This window comes from Caretta caretta, chromosome 20 (assembly GCF_965140235.1).
Source record: "Caretta caretta isolate rCarCar2 chromosome 20, rCarCar1.hap1, whole genome shotgun sequence".
Taxonomy (NCBI): Eukaryota; Metazoa; Chordata; order Testudines; family Cheloniidae; genus Caretta; species Caretta caretta.
Genome location: NC_134225.1, coordinates 22,018,266 through 22,037,968, shown reverse-complemented (window position 1 = coordinate 22,037,968; position 19,703 = coordinate 22,018,266). Strand labels below are relative to the sequence as shown.

The 19,703-nt window shown below is 47.9% G+C and overlaps 1 protein-coding gene across 4 annotated transcripts in view; it reads right to left on the bottom strand.

Annotated features, from left to right (window-relative positions):
- CC2D1A (coiled-coil and C2 domain containing 1A) overlaps positions 1-19,703 on the bottom strand; it is a 37,158-nt gene that overhangs the window by 16,512 nt on the left and 943 nt on the right. For 2 of the 4 annotated variants that reach the window (XR_007354043.2, XM_048831656.2), the window contains exons 1-19: positions 19,444-19,526; positions 18,375-18,463; positions 15,249-15,381; positions 14,869-14,978; positions 14,206-14,271; positions 12,676-12,813; positions 11,252-11,579; positions 10,977-11,101; positions 10,195-10,267; positions 9,346-9,441; positions 8,342-8,472; positions 7,156-7,228; positions 6,551-6,690; positions 5,921-6,059; positions 4,773-4,945; positions 3,686-3,808; positions 2,908-2,966; positions 1,481-1,597; positions 706-779 (exon numbers count right to left, since the gene is read on the bottom strand). Coding sequence is in view for 3 of the 4 variants with exons in the window: in XM_048831656.2 (XP_048687613.2) it covers positions 706-779; positions 1,481-1,597; positions 2,908-2,966; positions 3,686-3,808; positions 4,773-4,945; positions 5,921-6,059; positions 6,551-6,690; positions 7,156-7,228; positions 8,342-8,472; positions 9,346-9,441; positions 10,195-10,267; positions 10,977-11,101; positions 11,252-11,579; positions 12,676-12,813; positions 14,206-14,271; positions 14,869-14,978; positions 15,249-15,381; positions 18,375-18,437 (2,161 nt within the window). In the remaining variant the exon portion in view is untranslated. The other 2 variants (XM_048831657.2, XM_075121601.1) reach the window with 2 other exon arrangements.

The following is a 19,703-nucleotide window of genomic DNA, read 5'->3' as shown; positions in this document are numbered from 1 at the left end:
AAATTAAGTCTCTCAGTCCTCTTCCCCAAGAGCTAGGTGGTATTAGCCCTATTTTACACATGGGGAAACTGAGGCACAGAGGCTAAACAACTTGCCCAAGGTCACACAATCAGTGGCAGAGTCTGGAACAGAACTCATTTTTCCTGACTTTTAGTCCCATGTTCTAATCATCTGAGTCCCAGCCCCCGTGGGGTTCTTCTCTTTTTTGGGACAGCTCTGCATAACCGTGTTTCAGACACACAATTATTGATGCACCTACTAGTCCACAAGGGGATCCCATATGAGAAGAGCAGGGAAAAGCACCAGTGATAATTGCTGGTGCTCTGACCAACAGCCTCTGGGGTATTTTAACAAAAGGTAATTAAAAAGCAGCTGAAAATGGGCTGTGTGTGTGGCAGTCCAAGAGCTCGAGCAGACACCATAGCAACAGCCCAGCCCACCCCACCCACATCATCGTCAGACAAAGCTCCATGCTTCCACCGCACCTAGGCCACCACCCTTGGCTGATACCCCACTCGACAGCAGTCACAGTGCCTGGGGCTCTTCACTGCTCCAATCGGTCACGGCATTAGCAGAACAGATTATTCCCACTGCAGAGCAAAACCTCCACTCAGCCCCTCTGTTTATGGTTATTCCTCATAGCGGTAATAAGACACATCCCCATCATCCCACTCCTTTGCTAATAAGAGTTGATTGCTGTTTTACCTGGAGGAGCTGGGAGGTTGATCCCTTTCACTATAGTTAGAACCATATCGTTGCTGTTCAGCTCAGGAAAGATCCTTCAAGAATAAGGCAGAAAGAAGGTTAAACATGAAATAATTCTTACCTCCTCCAGCCAAGTAGTGACTTGGGGATGTGGAGTTGGTATGCTCTGCAGTGCCCCCTGCAGGTGCTGTAGGTCGACACTTCCTGCTGTTGCATAGAGCAGACCAACACAGCTATGTCTCAACTATACCAGTAAAAATATATCTGCCATACAAATGTTCAAACACTGCACGTACACCACCTTCCAATGCAATGTATTATCCCCATTTTGCTGATGGGGAAACTGAGGCACAGAGTGGGCTGTATAGATCTCAGTTTTAACAAATATTGTGTTTAACGGACTATCAAGTATGGCAACAAGACGGCATATAGGGTTAGCCATGGATGAAACATACAACAGTCCTATCCACTCCACCTGCTGTGGGCCCCCATCTCTACCTGACCCACACACCATAGCATGAAAGAACTCAAATCAGTTATTCAGTTCCCGAGAATAGAGTGGGAGGGAGGGCCCCAGACCGATTGGGAGGCAGCGGTCAACATGCACACACCAGTAATAGAAGAGCTCCCCCAAAAGCGAGGCCACGGGAAGCCCAGTGGAGGGCCAGACATGTCAGCATTGGCGAGGTCTTGGTTACCTTCTCCCACCCTGCAATGAGGGATAGCACGGCTGGAATGAAAGAAGCAGGAACCAACTGGCAGCAAATTAACTTACTTGACCACACTGAAGGTCCTCTGCTCATAGTGGTACTTGGGCAATGGGAAGCCTTTGGCGTGGGCTTGCTTTAAGATTTCCATGTTCTTCTTGCAATCCTCTGCCATCTTCTCAAACCTGCAGAGGGAAGGGCTAAAATGAGCCATGAGTTTACTCTTATGGAGATTCTTTTGTTATTCTGGGCTCCGCTCTCAGACCAGTACAAGAACCTTCACGCCTGCAGCTCCTGCCGTCTGGAAGAGCATTCCTGCATTGTCCACTCTCCATCTCACTACAGATTGCAGGAGATGGCCTATCCCATTCGCCCTCTTGTCTGTGGCTTTGGGTATGTCTCCACTACAATCAGAAGCGGGGACTGCAGCTCCTGTAGGCCTAGCTAGAACAATAGCAGTTTAGCCACAGCAGTGCAGGTGGTTACACGGGCTCATTGTCAGCGTACACACCCAGGGTCCCGGGTGGGGTTGTACTCGAAGGTCACCTGGGTATGCCTGTAGAGCTGCAACCACACCTCAGGACTGCAGCGTGGACGCACCCTCAACTTCTCTCCCCTTCTGTTTATTAAACTCTGAACCGTAGCCTCAAAACTTCGCATGAGTGACACTAAACAACACCCCCATTGCTTTATTTTGTAACATATATTATGCACATTGCATAAATATCTGGTATTGTTGGCCACTGTCCTTGCTGAAGGCATCTCTGTGTGCCTGACCCATTGAGTCAGTTCCTATCTCACAAATTCAAACCACGAGCTTATGTCTAACAGATGTGGAGCAAACTGGACCCATTTGGGCCAAGGCAATCTTAATCTTAGCTTTGACTCAGGGTGGGGAGTGGAAGATAGACTGCTGAATTTAGTAAAAGCACCTTCTAGGATGGAGAGAGAAACTGGAGACACTGGGTTACTAATTTAATATGATCACTACAAACACTCTCTATATTTAATATAGCACCCTTCATCCAAATGCTTCAGAAGTTGCAATGCTTTTAAGTATTTCGGCCACCACTGAAATGCAGCCACCTCTGGAGTAGAAAACAGCAGCTGGTGTGTGCTATTAAACAACACTGCAGTGAGGTGTCCTGTGTGCCAGGAATTTTAGGCAGGCAGTATGGAATTACCTATGCTGGAATTTAGCCAGGACACGGGGGTTGGGAAAAATGCCATAGGATCGTTAACCCATGAGCAGTCAGGACCTCTGCTTAGCATCTCATCTGAAAGGCAGAACATCCAGCAGAGCCCCCAACATGACAGAAATTGGCGGCCACACAACACAACCACATTTCAGAAAGGAAATGCATCACTTCCCTGATGGACGCAACGGGGACGGACACCCTGGATAATTCTGCAGCAGCCTCGTGGTGTGTACAAACAACACAAGGAAAGGAGCCTGACAAAAGGGGATAGAAATCACTCCTGCTGACATACTTACTTGGTTGTTTCAGCGATATTTCCTAGGTGAGTGAACTGCTTGGAGTAATTCAAACACATCTGGGACAAAAACACACGAGAAAGTTACCACCATCTGCCCCCCTCTAGTGCCTTCTATCCATCCAAGGATCTGCAGCATGTCACAAACACACACTGACACAGCCTCCTGTGAAAGAAGTATTCTCATTCACAATTACAGATGGAGCCACTGAGACAGAAAAGGGAAGGTCGCTCTACGAGTCAATGGTGGATCTGGAAATAGAACCCCTGAGTCTTGTCTCCCAAGTTATCCTTTCTTCCTCATACAGGCCTTTACAATCCAAGCAGTACACTCATCAGGATGGCATTCCTGCCAACACACACGACAGCAATACAAGTCTGCTTAACGAAACTGGAGTCTCCCTCAGCCCGCTGCCTAATGCCTTGGATCAGCGGCTCTCAATCTGGGAACCAACAGACACCTGTGTTTTCTTGCTATGCCCACCGAAATCCCACAATCCTTTGCAGAGGGATGACTCCAGAAGAGGCAGAGCAAGTTTGACTTAACAAGCCGCAGCAACTGGTGTGATCCTAACACTCCCAGGATCACAGCTGGCAGAATCTCCTCCTGGAGGAAGAAGGGCAAGAAACTTCATTTAAGCCTAGGCATGAAAACTCCAGTCCCCGAGGAATCCACTCCCCTGTCACTGCTGTTCTGAAGAGCTTCCCCGTAGATTCTAAGCCTCTGAAAACCCAACCCAACCCTCTCTTCCTAGCTGATCCCCCCTTGGATCTTCTACCTCGTGCTGCTGCCTCATCAGCTTCATCAACTCCATGTACTGGCTGGCTGCCTCTGGGGAGATGCTGACCCCACGACGCTGCACGAGCACGAAATCCTCCTTGTTCACTGGGGCTTGGGGCACCTGAAATGGAAGTGAGGCACGACAGTGACCTGTGGTTTCAAGAGAAGAGATTTTCACCTACACCAACGCATCTGCAAAAGTTAGGCCTGGAGTAAGGAATGGCCCATGCTGGACCATATCTTCCACCGAGGCACTCAAAACCCTTTTTCATTATCTCACCAAGCCTCACAGCCCCCTAGAAGGTAGAGATTATCCCCACTTTGCAAACTGGACAAGTCACTTCCTCTTTGCATCTCCATTTCCAAAGTTCCACAATGGGTCAGTATCAGAACCAGAACCCAGGAGTACTGACTTCCACTCTCCTGCTCTAAGCACTAGACCCAACTCCCCTCTCAGAGCTTGGAATAGAGTCCAGGAGACTTGAATGCTCACCCCCTAACCTCACCCCCATTAGACATGTCTTCTGGTACAGGCAGAGACATCAGCACTCCAAAAGCAAGTGCAGGGGGCGGGGTATTCAAGTGTTCAGTAGAGAACACAGATCCAGTTACATTTAAGTTCAGGAGCTTGTGCATTCCATACTCCTGAATTCAGGCAAAACACATAGCTATGAATATTCATACAGTGGCTAGTTTTAGAGACAGATCATTATTACAGTATAAGTAGCAATATAACCATTTATCTTTTTGTCATGCAGGATCCCCAATGATCTTTACAAACTTTAACAGTGACACACGTGGTCCGTGAGGATCACAATGCCCCGCACTAAAATGCAGCCACTTCTGGGGTGGGAAGTGTCAGCTGTCTAACTAGCACACCGCAATGGTGCACAACATGGTAGGAGAGGGAGTGAAAGATGCCATAGTAAACACATTTTGAATCAAAAAAGAGGCAGAATAGAATTACCCAGGACTTCGGGGCTTTTGAAAAGGCCAGGAATCGTTAACAACTGAGTGGTCAGAAACCAGTAGTTCTCATGCCGTGGATTGGTCTCAAATTAAATGCACCGCAGGGACCTCCTTACTTTGGTTATGTCGACAGGAAGCCCACCCTGGGACGCCTCGATCATGGGGTCAAGGCCCTTGGCCTGACGCAGGAACAGCTTCGCTCCTTCAATGTCATTCTTCTGTTTGGCTCGAAGTGCCGCCTGCATCAGTTGTTTCTTCCTGCCCTCCAGGAAAGCCAGCTGCTGTTGGGCTGCCGGGAGGAGGAGAAAGAGGATAGTCACATCGGGGGTGGCTGTCAGGACCTCATGCTATGGGTAGTCCAAGCTGGAAAGGGAAGCTGGGAATGTTGGTGTATTCAAAATACCGGGCCCATCACCTCGTGGGACCCAGTCTGACATTTCAAACTGGGTACGTGAGGTGTGTGTCATTAGTATCGTCTTGGGGACCTCTCTCACAAACGAGACATCACTGACTTAAGACCACCATTTGCTCAGGACAGATGTCAGATGACTCTGGTGCAATCGAACCTAAAACAGTGTTTGTTGCTTGGCAGCCTCACTATCAATAAAATATAGTGAAACTAGAAGATGTTCAGAGAAAGGCAACAGAGATTAGAGGAAGGGGAGGGACTGACTTAGCAGGGAAAAGGTAACACTTGGCTAACTGACAACTAAGATGGCAATAGAAAGGAGGAGAGGAAGAGATTCTAGTCTCATGTACCTGAGACACAGAAACAGCAGGGAAGGAAATGGTTTCGGATGGGCTGAGAAACAAGGGGCAATGGAATGAGTTTGAGTTAGATCACCTACAGCTCAGCAGTCAGGGGGCCACAACATCCTACTCCCTGACATCATCTGTGCTGGAAATGGCAGATACACCATAGTGCCTCTTCCTACAGGAGACAGGTCTTGGGTGTACCAAATATATAAACAATTCTTTAGCGAGGCTGCTGAATACAGACCCTACAGTCCTCTCTGGTTCCTAGCCTGTGCTGCCTAGTGTCACTGTGCATACTCCCCCTAAATCCTGGCCTGGCCTCCTGACTACACCATAGGTACCGAGTCAGACAAGGGAACCATTCCAGCCAGAGAGCCGTAGCAGGGACTGGTACCAGCACCACAGATCAGCACATAGCCCAGCGTGGCACTGAACACAGCCTGACCGCTTCCTACAGCATCAGCCTTGATAAAGAGGGAACGTTTCTGAGAGCTGGAAAGCAAAGTACCTTTTGTGGTGGCTTTCGCGGTGGATTTACCAGACCCAGCTGGATTTGCTGAAGCAGGGGTACCTCCCGAAGACGCACGTGGAACCAGCTTGGGCTGGGACAGGGCGGCTGGCTTTGACAGTTCAGGGCGGGAGCCAGGCTGTAATTAAGAATCAGAAAAATACATGAAGCTATTTTTCTTACAACAGAACACGATAAGTCTGAACTCTGGGACTCAGGTAAGATGGGAATTGAAACAAATGGAGATGAAAAAAAGCCCATGTTAGCCAGCACTATAAAATTCAATCCAAACACAGACCCATAGGACTTCAAGGGTCCATCATGATCATCTGGTCTGACCTCCCACACATTGCAGACCACAGACCCTCACCCACCCAATCCTGTAATAGACCCCTAACTTGTGGCTGGTCCTCAAATCATGGTTTAAAGACCAAATTACAGAGAATCCACCTTTTATGCTACTTTAAACCTGCAAATGACCTGTATCCAGTTTCCATAGAGAAAGAAGTTTCATAGCACAAATGAATGGGGTTCTGTATAAATGGGTCCAACCCCGGATACGCAGTTAATACAACTCAGAATCGGTTTTAATTGAGCCATCTTGTGCCTAACAGGTTAGCAGAACCGGACCTTCTTCATCCCCTCCACATTGTCATCTTCCTCATCATTCTCTCGGTCTTCCTGATTGGCTAGTTTTATAGCAGTTTCCAGGACTCCCATGATGCTTTGGTCTCCTGATGAAGCCTCCATGCCATGGATGGGTGGGAAGCCTACCAAAGAGATGGCAAGTCTAAAGAGGGGATCGAAACAGATCAAACTACTATAGAGAGCAGCTGCATACCCGAGCACCCCAAAGAGTTAGGAAGATACCACATCTAGCTACTCGTGTGTTAATTCCATTCAAGCCCACTGAGTGAACCGTGCTAGAGAACAGAACTGCAGGGAACGAGGAGGGGCGTCTCAGAAGAAATGCCAATGACCATAGAAAGGAGACTGAAATTCCCTCTTGCTCCTAGGGGAAAGGTCCTTCCAGGGCAGGGCTGAGAGACATTGGTGGGGATGGAGTGGTAGAAATGTGCCCTGTTACTGCCAATGCTGCATGTGTTGTGAATAGAGAGGTCTCCAGAACTGCTATTCCAGAGTGAAATTCACACATATGGAAGTTTTAAAAAAACTGTGAGTGAAGAGTGTCCTCTACTGTTCTACTCTGGTAGCAAAATAAAATCAGAAAATACCTGGTGGAACAGGCAGCTCAGCAAAATCCACAGCTTTCCCTGCTTTGTGAGCTCGGATGGCCGCTTGGTATTGCTGAAAGAGAAATCACGACTGAGCACCTCGGCCATGGTGCCTCACAGGCATGCCCTTCTGAGAAAGACGTATCCCTTATTATTTACACTAGGGTAGCACTTATGAGCCCCAGTTGTGGGCAAGGACCCCGTTGCGCTAGGCACTGTACAAACAGAACAAAAAGGTGGTCCCTGCTCCAGAGAGTTTACAATTTAAGTATAGGCCAAGAGGCGAGGTGGGTACAGACAGATGGGGGGAGCACAAGGAAACTATGAGACAATCCACATGCAAGCTGCCAATAGAGGGATGTTCCATCAACTAATCAGAGTCAGACAACCATATTGCGCCTCAGAATCTTTTTACTGAGGAGTTCAAATCTTATCCCATGGCACCAGTTAGGGGTTTCTCCTCCCATTACTGCATTGAGTGGGGAATGAGAGAAGAAACCTGGCTAACTAACGTCCATTGGAATTATGCACATCAGTGGCAGATTAGATTTCAATCATGGTAGTGTTTTGCTTAGGTCTAAAAGATCAGGTTTTTTTTTGTTTGTTTGTTTGTTTTTAAGCACTCCATTGCTCTGTCAAGATATTGGCAATTTGCACCAGGCTTTAATGCTCAGCCTTCAAGAAGATACTGAGCAAAACTGATGGACTTTACAAATAAAGATGATAGACACAAAGATGTTTCACTCATCACTGAAATGCAGCAGTCTCTGGGGTGGAACAGAGCAGCTGTTTAGCAGCGCACAGAAACATTTATGCTACTTGAAGTGATGTATCATGGATCCAAATGAAACTGCAGGGGGATTTAGGAAGGCAGTATACAGTTACCCAAAATGTACTATACCCCCCAACCTTTGGGGAAAGCACTAAAGACTCTCATGACTACGAGTGGGAAAGAATCTCACTCAAAAAGATGGCACCTCCCGAGGCACTGTACCCCCGGCAAGTGGGGTCAGCACTGACTCAGAGAGACACAACCACCAACTGAATCGCCAGCAGCAGATAACATTGCCCCAGAAAGAGTACTGTCCTGCTGTACAGCTCTGATTCAGAACTGTATCTGTCGGGGGTGAGGGGAGCCAAGATCCACGCAGAGCTGTAGGTTATGGGACTTTCATGCTTTCCTCACCTTCACAATGCGCTCATGCATTCTTGCCTTCCGGTCATCTCCTTTGCTCTTGGCCTGAGCTGAGGCTGTTTTGTACCGCTCCATCCTCTGCTGCAGGGCTTCCAGCATGTCTCGCGGGGGTGGAGGGATATCTGTTTCAGGGGTGGGAAGAAAGAGATGACACGCTTATTGGGTTTACTTTTCTAACTTCTCCCTCCTTAACAAAAATCTGTAACTCTGCCCCAGCCCTCTAAGGTGGTGACAGGAGGCAACTCAGCATTTCAATACCAACCCATTTCTAACCGCTGCCTAGAATATCTGGCTCTTATCACAAGTTGTCATCAGTAGATCTCAACGTGATTTACATATGAAGTCGTATCAGTATATCCACTTTTTACAGATGGGGAAACTGAGGCACAAAGCGGGCCATGACTTGCCCATGGTCACCCAACGGGAGAGCCAGAACTAGAACCCAGGTCTTCTAAGTCCTAGTCCAGTGCTCTATCCACTAGGCAACACTGACTGCTCCCCGAGAGCTGACGATAAATAAGAGATGTTCCCTGCCAATCAGGGAGCAAACATGTTCCCACCCCAGTACTCACGTGCCCACCCATCCCCGTGTCATAACGATTCTTCTGATTATCTGCACATGCAGCACAGAGCTCCGCACGGCTCGAGAATGTTTTCTGATAGCTGCCGTGATCTCTGCAGGTAAGAGCTGAACTGGAGTTTGCACAGGACCACCACTCAAGCTAGAGATACTCCCATGCTTGCCTCTTTCTCCCCTCCAGGTCCCACTTACTTTCTGGGCGGGTTTTTCCTTTCACTACAGAGGGGGTTTGCTGTCCTTAGGAACAAAAGCAAGGCTGGCAAGATACACAGCAACTACCAAACAGGCAGTACAGCTTGCAGCTCCCATTCAGTCTAAAAGAAATTCCAAGGTTGATCGGCTGCATGGCATAACGAGCAACCTCTAGTCATGCTGCGGCGGCTCAGATACCAAGGCACAATTCTGGAGCTCATACCTGCAGCGGGGGCTGCTGATTTTGCTAACGGCATTGTTGTCGACACAGCAGATTGTTGTTGTAGACCTGGGGACAACAGCTCCTTGGGCAGCTGGTCTGTGAAAATAAGATTGTAAATGACAAGCAGAAAGTGAAAAATAAAAATAAATCAACCAACTCAGGTCGACAGAAAGTAAATAGGTTACTCCTCTCCCACCAGGCCCACCCAACCCAGTCCTCACAAGGAGTATCACCCAGATGGTACACTGCAATAATGATATTTCGTCTTTCTCTGGCACCTTCCAAGCCAGGATCCCAAAGCACTCCTCCCCTTTCCCCCCAGCCCCATTTTACAAATACAGAAATTGAGACGCAGAGTGGTAGAGTCCCCTTCTAAAGGCCACACAGCGAGTAAGAGACAGAACCGGGAACAGAACCCATGAGTCCCAACGTCCAGGGGCTCTCCAACCACTGGACGACACTAAGGGCTAGTCTACACTAGAAAGGCTTTGCTGATACAGCTGTACCAGTGGAGTGGTACTTGCAGAGCCCCCTAGTGCAGCTTTACTGGCATCAGGAGATCTTTTGCTGGTACAAGCCACCTCCCTGAACGACAACGTAAAGACTCGTACCAGCAGCTGCATGTCAACGGGCAGTTTTGCAGGCATAGCCATGTAAGTCAAGGGCGTGGGTTTCTTCATGTCTCTGACTGGTATAGCTATGCTGGCAAAATTTTGTAGGCCTGTCTTAGCAAGGAAAGAGCATGACTGCTGTGTTAGCAATTTTAGCACAGGCTGTTTCCTCCACCCAGTCAGTGCCTCCATTGCCATGTCAGTGAAATCAGTGGCAAAGCTGAGTATCAAGTCTCACCTGCAGGTGGGGGCAGGTGGCCCAGATCCACGGTTTCACCTTTCCCCAAGGCTTCTAGAATGGGATCAAAGCTCTGAAAGGCACAAGCCAGGGAGAAAAGTACTTTTAAATGCTTTCTTCAAAGATCTTAAAACATTTTACTCAAAACCACTCAAACCAACCTCATATCACATTTAAAGTGGGATTTATCTCCAAATTATAACTGAGAAAACGAGAGCAATTTGCCCAAGGTTTCACAGTGAACTGAAATTAGAACACAGTAGTCTTGGCTGCCAGTGTTCTGCTCTAACTACTAGGCCACATTCTCCCCCAGAATCAGAACCCAGCCCTCTGGGCTCCCAGCCTCCTGCTACAGCAAATGAACCATACTACTAGTGCAAGTTCAGTGTTGGTTATAGAGGGATGCTCCAAAGGTGGAGGACAGACAGGAGCAGAGGAATGTATTGTCTTTAGCCACACCTGAGCTGACCTATGGAGATAATAACTGCATCTGCATTAACTGCAATTTTCAAGGTCTTTCTTTTGTAGAAGGGAGGCCACAGCTTGATTTTAATTCTCCATACGAAGCTGAACTGAAGGAAAAGCCTGTCCCAGAATAAGACTAGCCAAGGTGAAATAGAGTCACAAACGTGCTGCAGAACCAGTGGATGTGGTTTACCAGCAGCCTTCTAAGCACCAACTGGTCAACTTCTTAATTGCACCCACTGAAAGTGTCACTTCTAGGGCCAAACCAAAGCCCCTGCCAGTCTAACAGAACAGCGCTTTGGCTGGCAGGCACCTACCTTAGCAATGCAGTAGTATTTACTAGCCATCTCGACACTGCCTTGCTGTTTAGCATGCAGCGCGGCTAGCTTGTACTCCCGCTGCCTGTCCTGTAGGAGCGCCTGGGTGCTGAAGTTTTCAGAACCTGTAGAGAGACAGAGAAAAGAGTCACTGTGCTTTGTGTTTCAGAATCATCCAGTGCAAGATCAGGGGAACATCATGGTCATAGATCAGTAGGTATTTATAAGCTCAATCTTCTGCGATGAGAGAGAATGAAAAGGTCCCCCATGCTTACCCGATAGTGCCAAAGGGACAGGTTTTTCCTCTGGTGTCTCTGGAGATCTGATGGGCAGGGCCAGGGCTGGCTTTGGAAGTACAGGAGGCGGCGGCTTGGGAGATGCTGCAGAGGGTCCCTGTGGAGGTGCTGCAGTGGGTGGCTGTGGAGGGGGATAGCTGGATAAACTGAACCTTCCGTTGGGTGTGGAGCTCTGAGATGAGAGAGTCAGTGGAGAAGGGGACGGCAGCTGGGAGTTCCTGCCCTTTCCTAGTGCAACTGCAGGAGGGATTTCTTCCTCATCAATCTTTTTGCCCTTCCTCACAGAGGTCAGCATGTTTTCTAATGTCTTGGAAACAAACAACAGATAATTAGCGATAAGCTTCCAAACTCTCTCACTCTTGGTTTTGCCAACAGCTATAGAAAACAAGTGCTTTAAAATTAGCCAGAACTTCAGCTGAGAGCCTGACAGCAGGAAAACTGGATACCAGCACCTTAGTCCTTAGCCAGCCCAGAAACTGCAGCCTAATTAGACCTCAGAAACCCACAGCCTGTCATCAGCTAAAAAGCCATTCCTCAGTCAGACAGCAAGTTCCTAATTCCCACATTTTTCATGACTAGAAGGTAGCAGCCTCTTCGATTGCTATAGTGCCATTCATCCTATGGAAGCCAAAAGTGCTCTACAAACCACATGCCCTTTGTGGAGAAATCTCATTGCAGAAATGCAGCTCTCGGTGGGGGGAAGCAGCAGGGTGATTAGCAACAGCACACAGTCAGAGCACATCCAGTTTCCTAAGTAAAGACTCCAGACCCCAATGAAGATGCAGGGAGAATTTTAGGGCGGCAGAATAAAAGTACCCAAGATGGAATTGGCCAGGATGCTGGGACAGGCACTCTGACTTGAGAAAAGCACTATGGGAACTTTAATGATCAGGAGTGATCAGGTCCTCAATTGTACATATACTTGGAAAGCCCACTGCTGCAGTTGTACAGGATCTATTAGGACCATGCGGGGACCTTTGGGCTCAATGTTATCTCTGAGGACACAGCAATATCACTAAATATTAAGACATCAAAGCGCTGCATCCCCTGCAATATACTGATCGCGGAGGAGGTTATCAGCTATTGTATTATCCATATTTAGGCACCTCAATAAAAGTGATTTTCAGAAGGGCTCCGGTCCCATAGCTTCCACCAAAAGCACTAGGAGCAAGGCTGAAAAAACAGGCCCCTTACGTGGGTGCCTAAAAATGGATTTAAGTGCCACACTTTGAAGTCTGAAAACGTTGGCCATGCTCAGTTGCAAATTTAAGATCGAACAATTTCTATTATGTTTCTAAAAAATCTTTTCAGTTTTATTCTTAAAGAGCGTCTTGGAAGACAAGATAGTTACCAAGACATTAGCCTGGGCACACTGTATTCTGGGTGCATTATTTAAAGCTCACCTTGAGGCCTCTTTCATATCTGCGCACTTTGGCGCTGTCTCCAGCTTGCTTTGCATTAGCGATGGCCATTCTGTACATTTCCAGCCTTTCCACCAGAGTAGATTCTACGCTGCTGGAATCAGCCGGAGTTTCATTCACCTGTAAGAGCCCAGAGAAGAGGAGGAAAAAGTGTTGTTAATTAATCCAAAGCCCTGGCCTGCTGGGGGACAGCCATATCAATACTTCCAATGACAGACCTATTTTGTTCGGCTCAGGACAGTCAAACTAGACTGATCAGTTTCACTTTCCAGTTCTTACATGCTGGCAAAATTCTCCTGGACAACATGACCACAACTCAGGGTATCTCTGTTCAGACATTAAGGACTGAAGGTGGCCAGCTGGTGAAACAATAGGTGCCTTAGGAAGGTCTGAAAGCACAAGGCTATTGAGTTTGGGTTAACTAATCTGGCCACATACAACAAAAATGTCTCTATTCATATTAGATTTCCCTCCACCCCACACCCTTTTTTTTTTTTTTTTTAAATATAAACAGAACTGGTCCTCAACTAGTTGAGAGTCTTTTAAAGATAATAGAAAAAACAATACAATATGTAATATGCAATATGCAAAGGGAATTGGTAAAGAAATAAGAACTCTTCTCAGTGTATACCAGGGTTCAAGCAACGGCTACTAAGAACTGAAGCTGAGGAAGGATGCATTCATCTTTGATATTCAGAAAAGCCTTTAAAAAGACAATGGAACAGTATGCCGATGTATGGCCGCAGGAAAGTGCAGTACTTATGACACAATCTCCAACAAAAGTGAGAAATTAATGGCAATAGCACAAGGCCCTTTCTGCTAGTCGCAATGACCTAGACTCAGAGGTTTATGGGTTTTTCCAACCTTATCAGCTGTAATTCTAAAACACATCTGATTTCAAAACACAGCTAATTACTCAATTTTTCCTTAGGGACTTGGCTCATGAAGGTTCTGAAGAGTGACTTTACTGAGGGTGCAAATTTAGGCCCTGACCCTGTAATTTGTGACACACGGGACAGCGGCTGCACCTGCAGAGCCCCGCTCCGGCAACACAACTCCCAGCGGTCACAGCATGTTGCCCACACACTGCGAAGTGCTGGAGTGGGCCTTATCTTCTCCACCGAATTACTTTGCTCAATTGACAGGGAGCAAAACAAGCCTCCTGACTGTCTACCAATGTCACCAATTCAATGTGGTATCTGAAAAAACCCAGATCCAATATTGTCAGCTGTCAGAACCTGACGGTCAGTTTTGCTATTGATGGGTGAAGCAGAAGAGACTCCAGCTCACTCATCCCCTGAGCCAACAGGAAGATGGACTTTGACCACATAGGTCATTTACATCTCTAACTTCAGACTCTGCAATGCTAACAGGAAACACATGCTGGTTTGTGTCAATGGGGCAAGCATATATAACTTGCAGAGCTACAGGGAACAGATACGTAGCACAAGGAGGAGCCATTTCTGTACTATATCCTCAAGAGGAAGCAAAGTTGGAAGGGGAGTTTTGCACCTTAGTAGCAGGTATTGTGGCATCCTTGATTTCTTTCTCTTCACCCAGGACTTCATTGAGTTCCGCCTACAAAACAAAGAAATTTAGTCTCTTAATTTTGTCTAGAGATGCTCAAAAATGTAAGTCACACTGATGGAAAGTGAAGCAGTAATTTATAAACTACAGAGAGACAGATTAAGGGTGACAACTAGCAAGGGACAGGCATTGCAGCAGAAGTCCCAGCACTTAATGAGCATCTCCTCCTTATTAGGATGTGACAGGCACTTATGTATAACACCCCATCTTTAAGGAAATGGAATAAACTAGGAGTCAAGACACTTACTCCGGTATCTACAGATAGGTAAGATTGCGGGATTCTAATATGAGTATCAGTATAATGGGTTCGGATCACAATGCAGCTGTGAGCAAAATTCAATAGAAGGATCCCTGGTCAGTGATACACTGTGGTACAAAGCTTTTTGGAGAAAAAAATCCTGTTTCTCCAAGAGGACCTAGAGGGAGCAGGGAGGTGGCAGATGAATGGATCTATTCACCTGTTGCTACACAAGAATTCTCATTTAGACATGTCACTTTAGACATTCCCCACATATGATGCATTGACCTGATAACAAGGCCTTTTGTGTAACATTCCCAGTCCTTCACCGAGTATGAAGTCCTTCATACCATCAGATCATCTTCATCTTCCAGATCTTCTTCCTCTTCCCCTTCCTCGTCATCCAGGTCCTTCATGCAGAGAGCGGCCATTCTCTCAATAGCTTCCATGGGCAAAGGGGCTGAAAAGAAGAGGAGACATATACACAACTCATTTCACATAACCATATATCATCAGAATTCAAGCTAGTGTGCTGGGAGGGTGCGGGGAAGAAAGGTCTTGTTGCTAAGCACAGGACTGCGAGGCTCTGCCACTTCTCTCTTGCTGTAGCTCTGAAATTAAGGCACTAGAAACTTAACAGTTTGTAACTCTTTTAATCAAGTCCTTCTGGGATTCAGATGTGTCCTAGCTGAGCCGACGTATAATGGGCATAGAGTTGAGGACCACTTACTTTTCCCTTTCGACTTCTCTTTTGAATCTGGCCGGCCTCCAACTATAGCTATTAATTCTGCTTCCAGTTCACCATCCTCCTCCTTATCATTGTCCATCATCCCATCTGGAGAGAAATCCACTAGCAAACCCATCTAGAGACGATAAAAGACAAACCACGAGTCAATGGTTTCCTAATAGACAACAAGAGGCAGTGGTATCTAGTGCTTAGATCAAGGGACCAGGCGTCAGGATTCCTGAATTCTAGTCTCAACTGAAAGAGGGAGAAGTGTCATCTGATGGTTAGAGCAGGAGATAAGGAGGGGGTACTTTTTTCTCCCTGCTTTGGGATAAGAACATAAGAATGGCCATACTGGGTCACACCAACGGTCCATCCATGTACAGTATCCTGCCTTCTGATAGTGGTATGCACCACCTGGAGCCTGCACCGCATCCCAAACCCTCTTCCTCAGCCCTGAGCCCCCTCCTGCACCCAAACTCCCTCCCAGAGCTGCACCCCATATCCCCTCCTGCACCCCAATCCCCTGCCCCAGCCCTGAGCCCCCTCCTGCACCCAAACCCCTTACCCCCTCCCACACCCTAACCCCCTGCCCCAGCCCAGTGAAAATGAGTGAGGGTGGGGGAGAGCGAGCGATGGAGGGGCCTCGGAAAAGGCGGTGGGGCAAGGAAGTTTGGTTTTCTGCAGTCACTTCACCTCTGTGTGCCAATTTGCCCACTGATAACATGAAGCTAACAGGACACCTACTTACACTACTAGGCATTGTAAAGTTTAACGTATGTTCATAAAGCATTCCGAGAGCCTCATATGAAAGGAGCTACAGGCGTATAATCATATTACACAACCCGGGCTTTTTGACAGCTTCCCCTAACATGTGGTTAGGGTGTGTCTTGCTGTTTGTACAGTGGAGTGCACCTCACTGTAATATCAGAGAAGATTCAATTTTCATACTGCTCGTTAAGAAGAATCATCTCTCCCTCCTACAGAGACTGCTGCAAAGACTTAATTGCAGGTGTGTATGTGCTTTTATAGGAGCGTGTTGGTTTGCGCTTCCCAACACCTGTCTCTGCTTGGAGTTTGACCCAATCCCTGATAGGCGAAAGAATAAAGCATAAGGGAGGGGGCAGACTTTCACCTGAGACAGGACAAGGCAATACAAACCCTGTGTGCATGCACCACTATGTAAAAATCCCTGACAGATGGCAAAACTCAACCCAGTACCTCCTCCTGGTAGATTATTAAAAGAAAGACTAATGCAAGTACCCTAAACCTTCAGATGGCCTGAAAATGGGGAAGCAACATGCAATCCCCTCACCCTCCAAGCACAGTCAGATAAATTTTACAGTCTATCAAGGTTTTATAGCCAGTGAAATTGAAAGCTCTCACCAATTAACTGGTCAAACATTAATTTTATTGAAAGCAGGATTCAAGTGAAGGGGGAGGTTTAGTACATTATCCACACCTAATTGGATTCTGCCGGACACAAAGCCCTCCAGCATATGAAGAGAGGGAGGGCTATTACCATATGTCCCTGGACAGTTTGTCCTCCACAGACTTGCTCTAGATCTCTGATTTTGTCCATGACTTGCATGTTGTGACAATTTGGCCATTCTTAACATGCTCTTTCTGCAGACAAGTACTTCCATTAATAATTCGGTGCAGTGCCAGACAGCAGTACTAGTTACTGTCATCTGTGCCTCGGTACCGTAGTGACTAGAATACCATATACAATACCACTGAAAGTGATAGGTTTTCCAGCCATTCCATCTTTTAGCACATAGACAAGTTCAGTAAAAAGGGTGCAAAAGAAAGGTCTACAGAAGCTCAATTACCCACATCCCCCAATACAAGAGACCTGGAATAATGCCCAGTTTTATCCACCATAGACTGGAAATGCTGCAGGATGCTGGACCATCTATCCTACAGAGTGGCAATTTAACCTGGGATCTATGACAAGACATCAAATTTTATTCCTCTGAGAAAGTCACTTAGAAGCAATCAAGTTCCCATCCTTAGACTGGCACATGTGCTCCACAGACGAGTGAGTGGCAGGCACAGTGTGACAGAAAAATGAGCTTTGAAAAGTTAAATTGGTTCTTTGACATTTGCAAAACAGTATTTAACACCATTCATTTCAAACATCTTCAGCAAAATTCTAAATTCACCTCCCCAGTCATTCTAGGAAAATAAAGCAATTGTTTGACCATGCCAGAAGCTGTCAGAAAGGAGACCTGCAACTCACGTAAACCTGCTATGTGATTCTGATCTAGGTTAATAAAAGTTAAGAGCCAGAAACAACTCAAAAGATCACCCTGCCCATCGGCCTGTACACAGAGATTGAGAAATTTCTCAGATTTCTAGTTCACTATGTAAACACAAATGAACATTAACATCAGGAATTCTGCATCACGAAACTGGGGTAAAAGAAATGCTGTGCTTTAAGGAAATGTACACAACACTATTTTAAATTCCACACGTTACTATTTTCCTTGTTTACTTTTAATTCCACATTTTGGGCATTAGCAGAGGGATGTTGGGAACAGATGAATCACTCCTCTTCATCGGGTCCCATCTTTGTCCCAAAGGGCTAGGGTGGAGGTGGGGTATAATGATGATTTGTTTACTTCTATTATTTCTGGTTTGTCAATTCCCCTGATGTGATTTCTAAATGACAGCAAATCTGATTCTCACCTCGGGATGGAGGCAGAGGCCACTTTGGTTACAACCTGGCCAATTTTCTCACTGGCAAAACCAGTATTTTTACCATAAGGCCAGCAGGACAAAAATTTACCCACAATGAAAGAACCAATATTATTAACGAACAGCAACAATTTTCCATCTCTATAGAACTTTTCATCCTGCAGAAGCCAAACTTTACAAACTACAGGCCTGAACCTGCTCCCACTGAAGTCAAGAGTAGCAAGGTTGGGGCCTTTATACACACAAAGGTTACTTCAGGGATCACTTATTGGGGGGTGGGAGCAGCAGCCTCAGGGATTGGGGGAATTTAGGAAACTGACAACAGTACAACTACATTTTTTTATACCAAGACTCTCAAAGCAGATCCGAAGGAAGAGGCGTTTCCTCATACAGACAGGGGAGACGTAAAAAAAGAAACCCAGGACTCACCTGTCTGGCTTTGGCAGCACCACTGCGTCCTGGTGGTGGAGGCGGCCTCCTGTTCTTGTTCATTTCTTTTTTCCCCCCCTCAGACTGAGCTGAAAAGAATCAGTGCATTGGGTCAGATGGAGCTAGATGGTTACAATGGGATCACCCAGGCACTGTCCCTGTGTTTCCGCTCCACCCCAGGACAGTTTGGCTAACAAACCTCATTCCTTCCTCCTCCTAATGCTTTCTTCTTCCCCTCCTCTTTACCTCTCCCTACTCAGCCCTCTGACTCCATCCCACTTTCCCCCTCATACCCACTCCAATGCCCTCCTCTCCTCCACAGAGTTCCCAACTTCCAGGAGTTCTCCCACAAATCCCCAACACAGCACACACACTTCCCAGATCCTTGCTTCCCTCTCAATCCAGGAGAGGCATAATGAACTATTCTCCCTGCCCATAGTGGTCCCTCTCTCTCCCTACCTGAACTATCCACATGCCCCCCCGCGCCAGCTCCTGCTCTCCCATCCCCAGCAACCACACCCTGAAGCCCCACAGAGCTCATTGTCCACTCCCCCAAAAGCCTACTCTCCCCAGCCCCAAGGCTTCTGCCACCACCAGCACCCTGCTCCCCCACCCCAGAACCCCCCCACTTCCTGACCCCTCCCCCTGGCACCCCGCTCCCCCACCCCAGAACCCCCCCACCCCCTGACCTCCTTTCCCCAGCACCCCGCTCCCCCACCCCAGAACCCCCCCACCTCCTGACCCCTCCCCCTGGCACCCCGCTCCCCCACCCCAGAACCCCCCCACCTCCTGACCCCTCCCCCTGGCACCCCGCTCCCCCACCCCAGAACCCCCCCATCTCCTGACCTCCTCTCCCCGGCACCCCGCACCCTCCTGACCCCTCCCCCCGGCACCCCACTCCCCTACCCCAGCACCCCCCGGCCTCCTGACCCCTCCCCCCGGCACCCCGCTCCCCCTCACACTTCCTGGCTCCCCTCAGGAGCCTCGCTGTCTCCCCCAGTAGAGGGCTCCCTTCGAAGACACCCCAGGGGGAGGTGGCCCCACTCCCTCCTTATCCCCCCCAACTTACTTCCTGCTTCGCCCAGGCAGCTGACAACAACACGCCCTGCTTTACGGCCACCGGCACACCATTGTCGCAAAACCGGCAGCGCCGTCGACGTGCTTTACGGCCCCCCCCGGCGGAAGGCGGAACCCGAGCTAGCGGGTGACCCTGCGCGGCAGAGCGCACGGGCTGAGGGGAGGGGACTACATTTCCCAGGAGACAACGCAGGGAGGGAGCTGAAGTGCGCATGTGTAATAGTGGGGGAGGCGAGACCTAAAGAGGGGCGG